The sequence below is a fragment of the Ambystoma mexicanum genome, chromosome 11 (assembly GCF_040938575.1).
Source record: "Ambystoma mexicanum isolate Mex_15411 chromosome 11, UKY_AmexF1_1, whole genome shotgun sequence".
Classification (NCBI taxonomy): Eukaryota; Metazoa; Chordata; class Amphibia; order Caudata; family Ambystomatidae; genus Ambystoma; species Ambystoma mexicanum.
The window spans coordinates 1,255,843,503-1,255,863,225 of record NC_090934.1 but is presented as its reverse complement, the minus strand read 5'-3'; the positions used below and the strand labels follow the sequence as shown (position 1 = coordinate 1,255,863,225).

The window sequence follows — 19,723 nt, the reverse complement described above, 5'->3', positions numbered from 1 at the left end:
AACCAAAGCGTTTTTGAAACACAACAACGTTGTGTTTGTGCCTGCCGTGGCTATCACTTTGGGTCTCCGGGGCTCCCCCGGGGGAGCACCAGGGACCCAAAGTGACAGCCAAGGCAGGCACAAACACAAAGCGGGTGTTTAGAAATGCTGCAGTGTTTCTGCTTACAGCAGCTTTCACTCTGGGGCTCTCGGGCTCCGCGGGGGGAGCCCGAGACCACCAAAGTGAAAGCTGCTGTAGGCAGAAACACAACGTGGGTGTTTAGAAATGCTGCAGTGCTTGCGGCAGCTTTCGCGTGGAGTCTCCTGGACTCCCCCAACCCTGAGGGAGTGCAGGAGACTCCAAGCGAAAGCTGCCGCAGTGAGAAACACGTTTTTGGATTTGTAAATGCTGCAGTATTTACAAATCCAAAAACGTTATTCTGAATGTGGCAGCTTTCGCGGGGAGTCTCCTGGACTCCCTCAGGGTTGGCGAGTCCAGGAGACTCCATGCGAAAGCTGCCGCTGCCAGAACAACGTTGTTGTATTTGCTATTGCCGTGGTTTTCCAACCACGGCAACACCATTATATTTTTAATTGGTGCGCCTCGGCTTTTTGCCTTCATTTTACGTTTTCTGTGCTTCCCTGGGTTTGGGGAGCACAGAAAACGTAAAATGAAAGTGAAGGCAGCCTCCTCAGCTCTGCAGTAAGCAAAAGCTCCCAGTAGGGGGCTTTCGCCGCTTGTTTAGTGCCGCAAATGCAGAGCCGAGGAGGCTGCCTGCAATCACAAAATGGATGCCCCCTAGTGATTGCAATTTTAAAGTTTGAGCTTCATTTGCTCGAAACATTCCATAGGGACTTAAAATATATATTTTAGGTATTTTATTATTGGCCATCTTTTTGGCCAAAAATATTTTCTGACCAAACCATTCCTTTCACTTTTTAATGTTCAACTCTTCGTTACCCGGCCCCTTCCCTGCAGTAGCTCTAGTAAACAGCCATGACCGGGGTCCGCATGTACCTTACAGACCCTCTGCAAGCAAAGAAAGGGAGGCGAGCATGTGATGGTCTCCGCTGGTTAGTTATTAAGGCATGAAATTAATTCCCAGTGTCAGCAGCTGGCTTGCCCCCTAGGCCCCTCCGACTCCTCCTCCCCTCTCTCTCTCTCTCTACTACTGCGCTTATTAATTGAACACACGCGACGATCAGCTGCTGCAGGAAAAGCCTGCCGATCACCCCTGACATTATCGCGATCTCCAGAATGAAAGGCGGAGCTGCCTGTATCAGCATTTATACCTGCAAACCACCAGCTGATGCCTGAATCAAACCACAGGCATCTTACCAGGGTGATGTGTTTAATGTGAGCACTGCATTGTGGGTAAAAGAGAAATCTGTTCTGCAAAAACCAATACGTTTGCATGTATTTTAATGATGAACATCTGTACTGTGTGGTTGGGCGGGGAAATTGTATGAACTGGCATTCAAACCATTTGACTCTTCACAGCCCATGCCCAGAGACTGCCTTCAATTTCAGTGTATTGTCATGCTGTGACCAGGTACTGCGTGAAGTATTGCCATGAGTTGGCAAAGTGCTCGCATCACTGCAGGGTACTGCCAGGACATTAAACCATGTCCAATTAATTTTCTCATATATAAGGGGTTGGTGGCACTTTTCTGACAATGTATGCCCAGATGCACACCCCATTTGCCAGCTATTGCTACTCTATGCCCAGGTACACCATATGCCAGGTATTGCTCTCGTATGGACCGATACTTAAACAGTTAAATGGGCTTAGCAATGTCTAGCCAAGTCCCTGCATCATTTACAAGGTCTTGTTTGCTATCTTGTTCCCAAATCTTCAGCTCATTTTCCAGTGCATGTCAAGACACTCGCTGTTTGCTGCTTTTTGGCAACACATGCCCAACACTCACATTATGTGGCATGTTTAGCCACTGTGTGCCTTCTAAAGCACCCAATGAGCTATTGCCATATTTGGGATGCTATGTAGGTGGAAGCATGGGAAAAATCTTCTGCGAGAATATTTGTACTCCCTATTTTTTTGTTCAGAGTATTTGCCTCTTAGGGAGTAAAAGTGGCTGGTACACTGCTCACCATTGGGTTATTTTCAAGTCCCTGGTTACAGAGGTGAACTCTTCAATAGGCATGTTAAAACGACCTCGTCAGAACGGATAATAGTTTCTTGCTGTGAAAGCAGGGGGACAGAATCCTTCCTATGTGTCCGTTTCCTATTTTTTGTTGGAAGTATTTTTACTCCTTCCTTTTCTTATTTGGGAGTATTTGATCATTGTTGGGAGTAAAAGTGGACGATGCACTCATCTCTGGGGCTATTAGGTGGGCTGAACCCTGTCAGGTCCCAGATTGTGGAAAGTTGCAAAAGACACTCCAAGAGGAGTCTCTGCTGAGTCCCATTTACACCTTCTCTGTCCCTCTCACCTTTTAATTGCCTCCAGAAATATAGGCGACATGGGATTAGGAACCAGAATATCAATCATAGCTTCCCCTCAACCTCCATTCCAAAAAAGGGGTTACTGTGACCTAGCCAGTCTCCAGAGCCTGAAATGGAACCCCGTGGTTTCTCGTAGCCCATCATAGAATGAGGTTGCGACCATGCTGCACAGCCCGATTAACCCCACCCCCTTTGGCTTGGGCTATCCCGGCCAATATTCTCCCTAATCTATTTCTGTATACTGGGCAACCATTGCTCCCCTCAGGCGTGTGACCCTCCCCATCTGGCTAACTACCGCCCTATCTCCATTACCCCTTTCCTGGGCAAACTCTTGGAGAAGCTAGCCATCTCCCAGCTTATCCACCACACTGAATTGGTTGATTGTCTCCATGACCACCAGTCTGGCTTCAGAGCGGCCAGAAGCACGGAAGCCTCACTCCTGAACACTCAAAGACTTGCTCACAAATCTCAATTCCAACTCCCCCCGCCGTTCTAATCCTTCTCGACCTTTCCTCTGCCTTTCATGCGGCCAATCATGCCACCCTTATAAATCAGCTCCGCGATACCTTTGACATCACAGACCTGGCTCTGGGCTGGTTAACCTCCTTCCTCTCGTACTGACCTTCCCAGGTTCAACTGGGCCCTTTTATCTCCTACATCTCACTTGCCACCTGTGGTGTCCATCAGGGCTCTATTCTCTTGCCTTGGCTGTTCAACATCTACATTACCCCCTAGCCCATTTGATCTCTGCCTTCTCTCCTAACTTCCAGTGTTTTTCTCCTGAAGGTTTTGCCTACTTTGTCTATTATTGCCAAATGTCCTTATGAAAGAAAGAAATGATAAAAATGGAAAATGTTTACTACAAAATTGAAGTTTGAAACACAAATAAAGACTGGTATACCTAAAAAAACGTATTTGAGGTGGTCAATAAAAATTGGGGTTTGAAAAATCCTTCCGCCCCACCCACACGTACATTTCGGCCCACTATAGGCAGTATGTAAGCTTCATTGGCCCTTTGGCAAAGTCAGTTGTGCACCCCTGCATTAGCATGTTCAAACAGGGTTAAATCACACCTCATATCTGCAACCGTATGGCAGACTATGCACCATAATATTATGCTAGGAGGTTTGTCTTCTGGACCACAAAAAACAGCCACGTTTTCCTTTTGCGGACTCCTGGGCGACTGCAAATCAATTGAATTGGTCCATCTGGGATCTGTACCAGGCAGAAGCTGCTTGGTGCAAAAGTAATTACAGCGGACGTGCACTGTTTCTTTCCTCTAGAACCTGCCTGACTTCACAGGACCCCATTTCAAGCAATACACAAGCTAGCAGCGAGACAACAGCACTGTATCCTTCAAACCAGTTAGCACACAGAGGTCAATATTGTTCTCCAGGATTTATGCAAACCACCCAACTGCAACAGCAGGTCATTTCTGGAACTAAACTTGTTGCTTTACTTGGTTTCATTCACATGTTGCATTTAACCTTTGCCACTTGCTCCAAGGCCTACATATGCTGGCCTGGAATAGGACTGCAAAAGTAGTTTATGATGGAAGCTCAAAGTGTGTGCTATGCGGAGCAGCAATACCAGCCTTCCAACACTCCCTATAAACAGGAAATATGCAAAATCCGATCAGGTTGCAGAGAAAACAGATTTCAACCAGATACATAATATAGATGTGTTTTCTTGTGGTAGAAATTAGTTATAAGATCGAGGTGGTAGGACATCGGGGCTTCAATCCTGGCTTTTCTTGAATGTTATGCGATCCTGGGCAAGTCAACTTCATCTCTGCACCTCAGTGCACTCAAACGGCTAGTTGGGAATACATAAGACAGGGACTGCCATAAAAACGATTTACTATATCGTGACTTAAAGATGGGTGCTTCACTTTTGTCTGAAGAGTTGCAGCTTACCAAGATCACCTGCGCTCAAACCTCCCCACTTATTTGCAGGCTTACGGCCTAAAAATCAGTAACTGGAACAGTGTGGGGGTTGAAGCACCAACGTTAAAGAGTTCAGCAGCTAGTCCCAATGTTAATTTGTTGTACACTGCCAGGGGTGATCCAGAGACCTTGTACTCCATAGAATACATCTATAGGACCCCATGAACGATGGCTTATTCATACTTTCCTGCTAATTCGGAGGGTCAGAGCTTACAGTCAGGTGTGGTAATGGTGGCTGCTCAAAGATGCTCCGCACTCCTATGACTCAATGGGCAGGAATGATTGGACATTGGAGGGGGCTAGAGGGATATTCAAAAATAAAAGACAATCGCACCAAAGACCCCAGGGAAGGGAGATTCCTCATTCGTCCTTGGGACACTGCCAGGGAGTTTCAGAACCACATGAAGGGGAGCATGGTAATGCAGTCATGTGGCATAGGGCTATAGAGGCCAGCGGAAGCGTGGATGGGTAGGTAGGAGTGAGATGGCCAAGATGTTGAATGTCACAAGATGGCAGGTCCAGCCATCTCGGACCCTGGTTGCTGGAGATGGAGCCTCGCCATCTGATTTCTTGTATTGTTTAAGGTGATGGTGCAGAGCTTCTGTCACCTCCACAAGCAGCTGACCTTTCAGGTATGCAGGTTTGAGTCCCAGCAGCAAGAAAAGAGGAGTGATAAGGGGTCTTTTATGCAGACCCCATTAGATCACACTAAACTACATTCAAACATATGGCAGGGAAAGGGTGTTAGAGCTACACCAAATGCATCAGTAATTCCAGTTATGCCAAACTTTAAGTTCTTAAAGCAAAAAGACCGAAACCCTGCAGAATTACTTAAGGATTTATAAATGTACAAAAAGCGATACCAGTAGAGGAACTGAAAATGAGTCAACAGTCATGGGATAACACTTTTCTGGCATTTGGTTGTCAGTGGTCTACTCACACACCTTTTATAAGGAAGTAGCCAAAAAGAAAGAGCAGTCGAACATCCTGCTGGAAAAAGTCCTGACAGTGAATTAAACATTAAGCACAAATCCATGATTAAACAGCTGTGCCCATCGCTCAGATGGTTGTCTAATTGAAAATTGATGATCCCTTAAGACATAAATGTTCTGGGTTTTATGGTACTTATTTTTTCTCAACATTTTAGTCTACTTCTCCAAATTTATTTTGTAGTCATTTCATTTATCAACATTTCTATTTGCGCTAAAAAATAATTTAAAACTAGAGAATTTTCACAATACAATTTACAAATGTAGCACTTTGATGCCTGTAATGGGAAGCCCATATAACTGCTTTTGCACACCACACTGATAACTGACATTAACATGTCACATGAGAACTGACATGACCATCTCTGTAAACCGTTTAAACAATTTAAAAAAATAAAATTTTAACTATCCATTGTGCCGCTTTGCACAGCAAATGCCCTGCAACATAAATAGTAACATGAAGCGCTCAAGTTAGTTTAGTTTCAGGTTTATGTTTAGTTTATGATTCAGGTCTGCAGTTGTGTAAAAATTGAAAACCAGGAGACCAGATTATAAATGGAGTAATTTCTATTTAAATGGGCTATAATCAGACAAGCTGCTAGCCCGGTATAAAAAGGTGACTTGCACACAATTTCTCATCACTTGCCATTGGCTAGTTTACTGTTCTATTGGGGAGGCTTTAGAACTGGAGTACAGACAAGCCATCACGTCTTTGCCCTACAAAGCAAGTAGAAGGGCTCCTTGTATAGTTGTGTATAATTTGACTAACTCAGCTTTTCATAGGGCAGATAGAATTGAATTGTTGAATAAGCTAGAGTTCCCACAATGTATGGTTCATCCAAGTGGAGCATGCCACAGCAACACCCAAGTTACAGAAGTCTAAAAGCACATACTGCCAACGGTCTCTGCATCGCCTGCAGATTTAACTTATGTCTAGCAGGCCTACTGGAATCTTTTCTGGGGAGAAAAGAAAAAAAATTAGTTTCCACCTAGAAGGTGAAGGATTCCAGTACCCATACCGAATGTTGGAGCAAAAATAAAAAAAGAATACTAGCTTTTTAACATTCATTTACAGAGCGGAGGACCAGTGTCCCACCAATGACTGAGAGGATGTGGATAGAATACCAGATGCAGGCGAGGTAGAAACATGAACAAAGGACGAGGACAGTAGAGCATGATATAGGAACAAGATAGTGTGGTGGGGTTGTCGCAGAGAGGTAGGTGGAGTTGTGGCAGAATCCTATGCAAGTGGTTCTTCAGAAGAAATGAGAGCTACAATATAAATAGAGAATGGGAGTAGTGAAGCGAGTGAGAGCATTCCAGAGTAAGAGTAAGGAGTGAAAGAGCATAAACGAGAGGGTGCGCTAGAGGCACAAGAGGTGGCAAGGAGGTGAGCCGAGGATGATCGTAGGACGAGGTTAGCGAGTGAAATGGGCCAATAGGTAGGGTCGGAGCAAGTCTGTATAGCCAAAAAAAAAAAAAAGAAGAAACTGGCCAATTTGACCAAACATTTTTTACTGCATGTTCCAGCTGAACGGATTTAGGCTGTATAAAATGATCGTACAACCAAAAGTTCTGTCAACTGGGCTATACGGTTCCATTATAGCAAACAAGGGGAGCGGAAGTAGTGTCCCCCGCTCTCCTGGCTCGCTGTAATGGGAACAGGGGTTGCGAGGTGTCCCTTGCTTCCGGGACATTGGAAGCGGGGGGCGTATTGGTACGATTTTGACCACGGCAAAATTGGGTTCGCGATGAAATGGACTACAGTCCGTTCCACTGCAAACAATTGTGTCATGGTCAAATCATACCAATCCCTATAAAGATGTGAATGAGTTAATACTTTGCCCCCTGCCTCATAGATCACCAGCCTAACCGATGGGCTGGGCAGGTGGAGGTGAAGCCGGGATGGCTGAAGCGTATACAGCAGGGCTTGCAAAATCTACTAGCCCATGGGGATGCTAGACTGATTTTTCATTTACTGCAAACAGGTTTCATTGTACATGCGGACAGCACTGCAGCACATATGCAATGTGCTTATTGCGACATCGCCATCTTACAAAAAGACCTGGTAAATATTTTGTTACCAGTCACCTTGGGGATGTGCATTTCTCTTAGGAAGAGTTATCAAAACTAAGGAACTCACCCTGCAGGTTTAGTGGGAGAATTTAAGAATTTGCAAGGCCTGTACTGACATCAAAGTTGAGGACTTTGTTGAGAGGTGAAAAACCATATAGTTGGGAATGCCATTGAGTAGATTGGCACAATAGATCGAGAGTACGGGAGAGGAGTTAGTTGCTTAGCAGTAGGGAAAAAGGTCTTATTTTTCTGATGTTGAGAAGATAAAGTTCGGTCGCAGTGGCAGATTTGGAGATTAAGAGCGAGAAGTTGTAAAATGGGTCAAAGATGACACCAAGGTTGCAAGCAGAAGCAAAGTAGGTAAGGATGTAGTCGGGAGAGAAGAACGGAGGAGAACTAGCCTGTTTGGGTGGGAAGTTCCAGAACTTCAGTCCTAGTGGAGTTGATCATGAGCAAGTGAGATACCAGGGCGGAGACAAGACATGTTTGACCGTAGTACGTTGAGAAGGAGGGAAAAGATCTGAGCGACATCAGCGAAGAGTAGATAGGAGAATATCAAGGTGCTAAGAGCAGGAGGTATAGAGAGTGAAGAAAAGTGTACCCAGGACTGGCCCTTGGGGGTATCCCTACAAAATATTTCCGTACATATGGCAGTTTGTCTCGCCATTAGGTGATATTTTTGGGGGGATATTGTGGGAGCTGGGGTGTCCCCCCACACATTTTAAAATAATGCAGGGGTGTCCCCTGCAGGGTCCATATTGCCGCAAAAATGTGGTGAGATTTTTGTATCGTAATATTTTTGCAGGGATATTAACACATGGAACCCCCTTGGGGAACAACAGTAAGGGGGGTGAGTTGGGAGAGAAAGCTGTTCCATGACAACTTAAGTGTCTGGGGGAGAGATACCAAGCGAGGGCTTTGTCCCCAATGCCTAGGAGAGAGAGTTGAGAGAAGGTCAGAGTGGTTGATGGAATCGAAGGCAGCACACAGGTCGAGAAGAATAAGACTAGAGTAACGATTACCAGGAGTGGAAAAGAGATGTAGTTGCTGACACGGAGGAGAGCCGATGCAGAGTGCGGAGGTCAGATAGATGCGAATCCTGGAAGTTGTGTGTGACAAGGTACTCAGTGAGTCAGCTGAAAATTGCACACTGATTTTGTAACAGTGCGGTAAAAGACATGACAAACATCAGGACAGCCATGTTTCTTAAGCATAGGGATGACAGTAGAAGACATGTAGGATAAAGCAAATGTGGCGCTGTCAAGAGGGAAGTAAGATATGGAGCAAAAGTGGGCGCTTGGAGTTAATTATATGTGGGGATAGAGGGTTGATGGGGGCACGTGAAGGGATAGCCCCGAGGAGAAGGTAAAGAATCTGATCAGGGGTAGTGGGGCGCAGGAAAGACATTGTCGCAGGAGAGGTAGAAGTTGTAGGGAAAAGTGAGCATGTGTGTGTGGGGGGGGCAATATAAGGTAATGTGAATGTTGGACATTTAAGCATAGTAGAGGGCTAGATTGTTAGCAGAAACAGGAGAGTTTAGGAGGAGAGATTGAGTTGAGATTTTTTGGAGTACCCTACGCTGGAGAGGATTGAGATGAAATGAGAGAGTAATTTGGTACAGTCGTGAGTAGTTTTGGGGAGCAGTCAAGTAGTTGGAGATCTGAAGAGTGTCTAGATCTATACTATAATTAAGATGCAAACATTTTGGAGTTCTCCAATCAGTGAAAATTCCTAGCTTACTTCAGGAAAATGTTAAGCTGGAGTAGGTGAAATCATGCCGGTACTTGTGGCTCAATTTACATCTTTTATCTGTGGAAAAAGGTTGTCTGAAAATTATTAAAGGCCAATGCAGTATTATGCATGGATTATTCCTAACAGTTTTTACAGTGTCCTTGCGCCTTGTCCTGTGAGCAAAGCCTAGGTTTTTAAAATGCATGGAGGATATGGTTCTGCCCAAGGTCGATTACAAACAGGTTTATGTGGAGCAATCAATATTGGTTTTACTCACATGGCTGGTTTTCAGTTTGCTAATTTGTGAGGAGTGTTATGGAAATTCAGTCCATTCAAATGATAAGCAAAAAGCAATTCAGTATTAAAAGTATTGTGCAAACTTCAACTTTAAACAAAAGGTATGTTTTTTTGCCACTTGTGGGGGCGGGGGAGAAATCAGTTCACATCCTTGTGAATGTTCAGAATATGATGTAAACAATCTGACAGTTTTAGTAAAACATAGGAGACAGATGTTGGTTGCTTGAACAGTGCAAACCTTACCGCTCCTGATGTCAATGATATGAAGTTCTCAGCTGTCTTTGGAACGGTCTTTCCAAAAATGCCAATTACAATCGTCCCAACGGCTTCGTCACCAACCTGCATGTCAAACTCAACCTGAAATAGAAGTGACAAAACAGCTGAGTAACATGAATGGGGGCAATCAAATTGCTTTTTTAATTTGTAATGGAAGACATTTCTATTCCCTTGACTATCAGAGTTAGTGATTCATTATGGATTAAGACTGCTAGCCAGCCTACAAAATTGTCAAGGAGTCAATACAGATGCCACAAAGCCAAGACTCAGATTAACCACCGGAGCAAAGGGAACAAGTGTATATGTGTGCAGCACTGGTCATGGGGCCAGATTTTCCCGGACCGTGCAAAATAATCTCCCGGATCCAAGAGCCAGGATACCCATTTGAATCCTTTAATGTAATCGATCTGTTTGTTGCCAGTATTCAAACATTCAGGACAAAGGCCCACTGTAACGTCTGGTTAAAATACTTGCAAACACAGATAAGCCTGGAAGGATTACATGGGTTATTTTCCACTTGTTAATGCATCAATTTATCTCCTGAAATGGAAATGTTTATTTGTAGGGGAGAGGGGTTGGGCTGAGAAAGATTTCCTAAGTTTTCTCCCTACCCCCTCCCTCTCGCTGGTGGAATCCTAATATTTTCCATTTGCAGGAACTATATGTGTGGGCGGTCTAGTCTATGTAGGAGACAGAAAATGTCCATATTAATTGTAGTTTTGGTGGTGCATTTTCCACTTTAAAAGTCAAACCTTCTTGCCCTGAAGAAGCACTTTGCCCTCTTAAGAATCATGGTCAGGAGACTGCTAGGGGGGCGTAGATCAAGACGGTTGCCTGAAGCAGTGCTCCATGGAATCCCTGCTCCAGAGAATTGACCTCCATACTCTAGTACTGGTGTAAGGGTTGCCTTCCTGTGTCGAATAAAATACCAATTTCCAGGCAGCGAGAGGCTCAAGGAGCTGCACTGGGACACGAGAGGAGCAAGGACGGAAGGAGGGCTGGAATGGGCAGAGAGCGTTGTCCAAGTAATATGGGAGTTACCAGTGTATACAGACCCCCCAGAAGTTGACAGGGGGCTCCGGAGGATCATCTCATCCCGTTGGCAGGAGCAAGGAGGAGTGTGGCATATGGGCTTGGTGCCCAAAAATGATGTTCGTAAATAAACGTAGTACTCCCGCTTGCATGTCCGAGATCCCGCTGGCGATGGTAGGAGAGATTTACATTAAGGGGTAATTTCTCCTCCAGTTGAGAACTTTTTACTGTTGTCCAACCATCCTAGCCTGACTTACCAGTGGAGCCCTGCCTTCTGCTACACTCTTGCTCATTTTGTTATGGGGACACTGACATGCTCTTCAGACTGTCAGTACTGGGAAACTGTTTCCCTTAGTCTTTCCCTTTGTTGCCATTTCTGTAGCTTCCAATACAGTGCACTGGGTGGGGGGGTCCCTTTTTAATTTTTACTGCCCTAGACACCCTCAAAGGATTTTTGGTGAATGTACAAGTGTCCAGGACAGAGCTGGCGGTAGCAGTTTCTTGTAAAGCATTTTTTTTTTACTTCTGGTCCAAACAGTTTGGCCCAGGACAGTGGCCGGTGCCTAAAATGGCAATGCCACGAGGTTCTTTGTTGTGTCCCTTTGCCTTCCCCAGATCGAGCAGACGCAGGAATGTCCTTATTTGATCATGCAGACCCCCGCACTAACCAAGGCTTTTGTCGGCTTCTGCATGCCTTGTGTGTACGAGCACCCAGGTTGTGGGCTGTGCTGTCTAGTTCCAATACACATCCAAGGTGCCAAGATGTCTGGTGTGCCGGGATGACTGGGACCACCTTGGTCTGTGATGGCTGAATGTGAGCAGATCTTATTGGTTTCTTCGTTTTGGCAAAAAGGAGATTTTGGATCAGAGACAGCACTTTACACCCATTCCAGGTCGATCTGAGTTCACACCAAACTTAGTAAAGGAGCCAAGTATCCTTAAGCAGATCAGTGGAACCGCTGTAAGGTTTGGCACCCCGACGCTGCTGTCGTCCCGTCAGAGCCCCCCATTTCTCATCGATCACAGAAGACCTACAAGGGTGCTTCGACCCTTTGGAGTAGCGGGACTAACTACTCAGCACCTCCTGCTTAACCTGCATGCAAGCCTTTTCAGAAGTGTTTCTGGACCGCCCAGTGAACTGACCAGTGTGTACAGGACCTTTGCTCTGGAACCGCCACTGTCTCAAGTTTTGACTTCAGCCTTTGGGGACCATAAGCTCCTGGTAGAAGGCACTCCGGTCGAGTTTCATACACCTAGCATTTCTAGGTCTGAAATTAGGAGTCTGCCTGAATCCAAGCAGACGCGGTCCCGTGTTACACTGCTATGGTGACCATCTTTGTGGGTGCCTTGCTGCTGTGCCCTAAGTCGAGCTGCAGTGGAACTGGCCCTATCCCTTCATCAGAAGCAAAGAAATCGCCACTGTCCCGCCATGGACTGAGGTCCCAGAATACAGCCCCTGAAAGCCGGAGAGACACCCAACTGCAGGATTCGAACCCGAGAACGAACTGTACTTGACTGGCGGAAATTAAGGTGCTCTGAGGGGAGGAGACATACAGGCCTCCATTTCAGACCTGAGGGGCAGGGTGGATTTTCTCAAAAACAGGTTTAAGGGAATGGTGAATAACCAACTTAGTGCAGGTGTTGGAGAACAAGGAGGAGAGGTCCAGTTGAAGAGGGGCGATTTCGAAAAAAAGGAAAGGAGGAACAACCTGGGGTCCTTAGCCTTAAGGAGCAGCGGGGGAAACTAGTGGACAAGAGGATTAAAAGGAGATAGTCAATAGTCTTCATGGGAGATGGTGGCAAAAAAGTCATAATGGACAGGGCTCATCGGGCGGAGGAGGATGTAGCAAAGGTTCGAAGTGGTCCGGTTTAATCACCATGCGGAGAAAACTGTGCTGGATAGAGCTAGATACCACCCTAAGATTCGATATGTGGGGGGAAAAGATATGCATACATCAGGTCTTGTCCAGCTTCATGTTTGCCAGACGAAGGGAGTATTGCCTGCTCATGGTATGGTTGAACGAAAAGGGTATCCAATAACAATGGGTTTACCCGTTTGCCTTGATCTTTGAAGTAAAGGACATGGTAGGAGCACAACAGGAATGAGGAGATGCCAGTCCTAAAACATTTAATGGAAGATGTCCATGATGTGGAGAACCTCCCTACTGGGGGTGGGAGGGAAGAGGAGAATCGTCCATCAAGGGGTCTGCCTCCACGAAAACAGGACCCAAGGGGAAGGAATTTTTGAAGGCTGGGTACAACCTCCAGTGAAGTGACATTTGGGGCGGTGGTCGCTACAGCTGTTGGATTAATAGATAGTGGATCTTTTAAGTTACAAGGAAAGGAAGTAGTGAGTGGAGTTCATTTAAGTGGAGGAGCAGAGGCAGGTCGGTTGCCTTACCTAGTGATCCATTGGTTGGAAGGGATGGGGAGCAGCGGAAGGAGGGAGGGAGGGAGATGGGTACAGGTGGGAAGAGGGAATTGAGGGATGTCATGACACAAAGGGGAATACTGGTGGGCCCACAATGGTGGGGATTGAGCAACAACATGGGAGAGGATACTCTCCCTTAAGTTAGGTCCTTGTGGCGACTGAATGTAAAAAGCCCGAAACTCCTCCCCTCCCCCACTAAACGGGCATCAGTCGCTTGTGAATTTGGGGCTCGACATATGCTGTTGCCAGGGGGGGAAAGGTGCATCCCATGTGTGCTCATTGGGCATCAGGGCACAGGGGCAGTTGATAGAGGATGGGGTGGGGGTTTCCAAGATGTAGGCTGACCCGGATCTGGACAGGTTTATTTTATTTATTGTTCACTATACTGTTTTAAAGCACCCACAGGGCAACAGGGATGATAGAAAATGTAATTAAATAAGCCAAAGAAGCTAGTGGGGAGTGGAAGACAAACCTACCCTACTATGCCTTGCAAGTGTTCAGAACATGCAAGTGCAGAGAAGAGTGGTATGGGAAAGGTGCTGTGGTGCTCATGGTGAGCAGCAGGTGAAGTCCTATGAAGAAAGGGCAAGAGCAACCTCCAAGAGGAGGGTGAGCCAAAGCAAGTGCAGAGGATGGACAGCCACTGAGATGATAGAAGTGGGAGGTCAGGGCCCCGAGGATGCACAAGGGCCCTGCACTTCAGTCAAGCTGCAGTCTGATTAGCAGGGGAGAGGGGGAGTAAAGGAAGAGGAAAGTTGACACTTTCCCAAAGCTAAAGGAGGTCCGGCTCAAGACAAAGGGAGGCGATTACAAAGAAGGGATCCTCCTGAGGAAAACAAACGACCACCTGCTCTCAGTTTAGCAAACCACTTCACACGCAAGGAGTTAGTGCTAGTGGACTGCAGGTGTCTAGAGGGGGAGCATTTGGTCAGAAAGAGTTGCAGATAGAGCAGCCAACAAGTTTAATCTGCAATGCGATCGGGAGCCAGTGGAGACTTGCAGGGCAGGAGAGATGCAGTCCCTGGGCTTGAGGCCCTACGAGTGGGTGGTTCCAGGGTGTTACAGGACGGGGTCCCTTCAGATTTTGGAGACACGGGGACTGGGGGAGATGTGTGGAGAGTGAAGCATGCAGGGGTCGGAGGTTATATGCCCCCCCTCCAGCCATGGTACTTACACCAGGCTAGATTATCAGTGATTGGTTATGGAACTGGTGACTGGAGTGGAATCCTGTGAGGTGGTTCCAATTGGGTGGTCAGGTTGTGATCTGGTTATGGATGTCACAACAGAGGGATTGAATTTTCCCGACACGTTTTGGAGGTTTAAGGACTCCTTTGGGAGAGATGCAGTCTTTGCAGAGGAAATGCAAATGGGTATTGAATAATACTGGGGAAGTAACACCTGCCCAGTCTGGGAGGCAGCAAAGGCAACATGGAGGGGTGGGTTGTTGAGGGACGACACCATATGAAGAGAGATTGCAGCTATTCAAGACCAGGCTTGAATCTTGGAGTATTGTCTCTTGGCGAACATTAGAGAGACGAAGTTGGGGACCGGAGAAGTGGTCTGAAAATGGCAGTTTCTGAATCAAACGTTTTATCAAAAGGGGGCTATTGTGGATTCGTTGTTGGCAGCTAGGCTCCACGCATAAAATATTCAGTTTGGGGGATGGTTCATGCAATCAATGCATTTTTTACCCCGCAAGAGATCAAGGGAGCTATAAGCAGAATGCCCATGGGCAAGGCACCCAGGAACGATGACTTCACAATTGGTTTTATAAGAAATTCTCAAGTTTTAGACCAGTTTGTATTTAACTGTTTAATACTATTTTGGACACTGGAAGAGCCCCCTGCCATGTCAGGCCTTGATTTATATGATAATTTATATAGCGCTTATCCACGTTGTTTCAAAGTGACTCCTAATAATCTCCGAAGGCTGATAAATACCCATAATTGTGTGCAAACAGGCGGCTACTGCTGCTTAAAATAGACAAAACTTTGCACTAGGATACTTGTATTGCGATTTGAACAGGTCATGCCACATTTGGTTCACCCAGATCAGGTTGGTTTTATCCCTGGGAGGCAGGGAGCCGATACAATGAATTCCATGGATTTGACGAGGGTGAACATGGTGCTCCTCACCTTGGACTCGGAGAAGGCACTTGATACGGTGGGAGTTCCTGTAGGCAGATTTGACGAGGGCAAACCCCTGCTTCTCGCCTTGGACGCATAGGGCAAGTTAAGTTAACGGATGCAAAGTGGAAGACTAAGATACAAGGTGAGCTTACCCTCACAGAAATTTTAGATACCTGTGTGGGAAATAAGGAACCGATATCCGGTCTATATTCCGCTTTGTTAGCAGGGAAGTAGTAGTGAGAGTCTAAAAGGGTAAATGGGAAAGACGTGGGAAGGGAAGTAGACAAGACACTTGGCATCGATGTGCAAGGGAGCGTACAAAACAATCTATTGCCTGTCAACACAAGATGCACAGAGTGAAACTGACAGATGGCAATATTTTTTTTTTCGCATTTTGAAAGCGCTCACAAAGCCCGCGGGCATTGAGGCGCTGTTACAGGAATTGTTTGTTATAGTTGCATAATTGTCTTAGTTGCGCATTTATAACACGCTTAAATACCCAGAGGTTTCTAACCGTGGACTCGGGGAATCGAACCTGTGTTGCTTTGTGTCGTCTTGCTTCCAAGGCGAGCACGTTGCCTTTGAGCTATCCTCCCAGGACAGGCCAGCTATCCTGCAATATCATCTGGTGCGGCAATCTAAAATGCTTCCTGTTGTTGTCCCAGGGAGTTCGTAGGGTTGTGGTGAGAGTGTCCTATTGGCATATGCGTTGGTCCTGCATTAAGTTGCAGGCCTTTTGCAAGGAAGTCCTGGGATAGATTAGAGGAGTGGGGGGACTTGATTAACAGAATCCTGCGCATGGTCCATTTTATGCTGTTAGCTGCTAGAGCCTGCGTGGTTATTTCATGGAAAAGGGAATGCACGGCACCTGAAAGGAACTGGTCAAATAAGGTTACAGAAATCGGTTTGATAGAGAATATTACCGCATTGCTACATCAAGCGGTAGCATCTTGGAAAGTGACTCCATTTTTTTTTAAATTAAATATGGGAACAATGTTTAACCTTGAAGTTAAGCCCCAATATTTTCATACGGGTGATGTTGGGAAGGTGGTATGCCAGGTATTGCACTCCGTCTCCCTTTTTGATAACTATGGAGGACATTTGGAGCATGTATTGATATTGTGAATAACCGATTCCGTATATGATATGCTGGTGTGTTTCGTTGAAATGTACATTGGAAACCGATAGATATATACACACACACGCAGATCGCTCCATTGTGTTTTACTGAAAAGACGATTGATCTGACCACACTCTTGTGAAGGGGATACTGGATCATGTTTTACTGCAGTACATACTAGGTGGACATCTTTCTGCAGCTTAGGATGCGGTACAGTGAATGGCGCGTAAATGAACTTTACTGGAACAGGACTGGAGCACCAGAAGCAGCAAAAGGAAGAGCGCGTCCACGTCGGCCTCCGTGTTAATAGAAAGGGCAGCGAGCGAAGCACCTAATAAAAGGTGGTGTACAAGGGACCAGGGGCAGATAAGGCAACGCTGAGAAATGCATACTGCACCGATTATAGGAGCAGAGTAAAGGAGAGGGGGGCGGGCAAAGGGGGCAACTGCCCCTTTAATGAAGTAGCAACATGGGCAGGAGCCACTCTGCCCCCATAGAGATGTTTACACGTTTCAACTGCCATCTGTACTTCCCAAATTAGCTGCATGCAATGCATAAATGAGTGACTCAGCAGTAGGGGGGGGGGGGGGAATCTACCGGCAATGCCGAATTCTATCATAAAGTCAATACAGTTCCCAAACCAGAAAGCCGCAAGGTAGCACAGCAGGTTAGGTAACCGTTGCTGAAATATAGGTGTAGTTCAACCTACAAAGCATTTAGTTTTTTACAAATTCCTTATGTAAAATGTGCTCTAAAGAAAGCAGTTTCCACCACTGAAAGATTCAAGCTGAATTGCTTGCTCATTTAGGGGGACCGGTGGGTTAAAAGTAGACCTTTTTTAGAACCTACCCTCTATACATTCCAGTCAAATCGGAGATTACAGTCCTTGCAACTAGGGCAGTCAGTCAAGGGCAAAAAAAAACCAAAAGAAATGTTAAGAACTCCACCATTCAACGAGGACCGATTCATAGCCACGAGAAGGCTCTCGCCAGCCGTGTTCCAGCCAGAGTTCGGAAGCGGACACGCATCAGACAGACCGCACCATCGAGGGATGGTGCATTCAAGCATTCTGCAGGTTCGAATATTGCACGGTCTTAAGAAATTCAGGAGGGTGTGGTCGCGGGTCACTGAACTATCTCGTCCGTTCGGTCACCCCCTTGCACGAGTACAGACGCCGCAGTGTCCTAGTGCAAGGTAATAAACGCCCAAATGCTTCCCCATCTGCCACGGATGCCACCGGTTTCCCCCTTACCTTATGGGTGACCTTCGGCCCCTTTTTCTTCTCGTCCGCCTCAGAGAAGCCGGACATGAGAAAAATAATAGAGCCTGCAATGAGCGCGGCAGCCACAAGCAGCTTCATGTTTTTCTCCAAGGCCCGCCACATCAACCAGAACTCGACGCATGGGCTGCCGGGAATAAAAAGGGACCGGTGCACGGAGCAAGCAGTGATGACGGCAGGCGAATCAGATTTCACCCACCCACTTTACGGTACTACCAAAAAGCTGCACGGGGGGACCTACACTTTTCTTCTACTTTGTTTTACGGCACAAGAAATGGAAGCTTGCACGTGTTATACTTTAAAAAGTGTAATGATAGCCCAGCCGTTTTAGGGCACTGTGTTCAATTCTCTATCAAACTTTTGACCCCAACACTAACAATGGTATAGGCGAATTTGAACAGTCCCTTAAAGTAGGAGTGGTCCATGTTTTTAAAAGATGGGGGTACTGCCGATTGGTTTGTTTCGCTTCCGAATGCTTTTCAGGCCACTTTATTTATATAATTATCTGAATTAACATAAGCTACCTCGTCGTATTAAGTGTCATGGATCAGGCTGCTGTTTCTATCAGTGTTAAAAATCCCTCGCCCCATTTTTTCAGATGTAGTGGACCAGTCTTTGTCCTTTCCTACAGGAGTTTCACGATCGCCACGTCCAGAGTCTCTCAGTGGCTCACTTGTGTCCAATCCGAGCAGGGCATGTCATACATTAGAGATGAAAAACTGTAGAAATAGAGAGAGGACAAGACGGTAGACACTAGCCGCAACCATATCTACATCCAATGAGAATTAAACAAGTTATTGATTGATGAGGCACGTTTATATTGGTGTGATTGGTTACGCAACAAACTCTTTAATATGTATGGGTTTCTTTTAAAACTGAGTACTATACTGCAATTATTGAATGAAAATCCACAAGGCAGGTGTTTCAAATCACTCAAGGAGGGAGGAAACAAGGGGAAAAAACAGTTATTCAAAACCCTTGAATTTCTGAATGATACAAGTCTGCACAGGCAGAGTAAGTGCATCCAATACAATTAACAGTGTAGATAACAGCAAATAGGTCTGATGACGATTCTCCAGTTTTTCCAAATGCATTGAGGCGGCACCATGCAAGGAGGGGAGACAGGTAGATAGACTATCTTCAAGGCATGGTATATTCAGATCGTGCAAGTGCGAGGAGGGAAGAATAGGTGGAGGCGGGTCTAAGCGCGCCCAATCAGTCAGAAACTTCAGTAAGTGTTGAGAGATGTCACTCTCATAGGTCATTGACCAAGTGCAGTAGCGATGAGGCAAGTGCAGGCCCGGAGGCAGTGCAGGAGGACTGGCGAGGGTGCCAGTGACCTGCGAGACTCTGAGGTACACCCGGCGGCAGTCAGCAAAAATGTGTGGAAAAGGAGGTACAGAGGGATAGAGTGAAGAGAGAGGTTAGCAGTGTAGAGGGAGAGAGAAGAGGAATGTCTTAAGGAGTTTCCCAGAACGTAAAGAGATCAGGTTCAAGACGGAGGGAGGCCCCTGCTGAGGATAAAGGTCTCCCTTCAAATCTCTGCTTGGAGAGCCGGCTCACACGCAGAAAGTTGGTGGTAGATGAGCGGAGGGCTTGGGAAGGACAGTATTTAGGTATGCATTGTTGCAGATAGGAAGGTCCCAGGCCCCAGAAAGCCTTGTGGACTTTGCATCATGTATATGCAGACATGCCAACATTCCAACTCACCTGGGTGGGAGATTTCATCAGAGAAATCGGGAGTTGTACATTTTCCCATAGGGACGCATTGGGGCTAGAAGTATTTTAGGCGGGAGAACGTGAAAAATAGCAATATTTTTTCACAAAAAGTCGGGAGTCTCCCGCCTAAATCGGGAGGGTTGGCATGTATGTATATGTCTCCACTCCAGTGTGATTTCTCTGATGCATCAATACATGACTTCACCTTGAAGGGCCCATTACATTCAGGACATGTCTATGATTTCCCCCAAGTG

The 19,723-nt window shown here is 46.2% G+C and overlaps 1 protein-coding gene across 1 annotated transcript in view; it reads right to left on the bottom strand.

The window, feature by feature from the left end:
• Positions 1-17,997, bottom strand: part of PPIB (peptidylprolyl isomerase B) — a 48,803-nt gene extending 30,806 nt beyond the window's left edge. Inside the window, exons 1-2 of the mRNA XM_069624693.1 lie at positions 17,724-17,997; positions 9,727-9,840 (exon numbers count right to left, since the gene is read on the bottom strand). Of these exons, the coding sequence (XP_069480794.1) occupies positions 9,727-9,840; positions 17,724-17,855 (246 nt within the window). The 5' untranslated portion in view covers positions 17,856-17,997. The remainder of the gene's footprint in view (positions 1-9,726; positions 9,841-17,723) is intronic.
• Between the last annotated feature and the right edge of the window lie 1,726 nt (positions 17,998-19,723).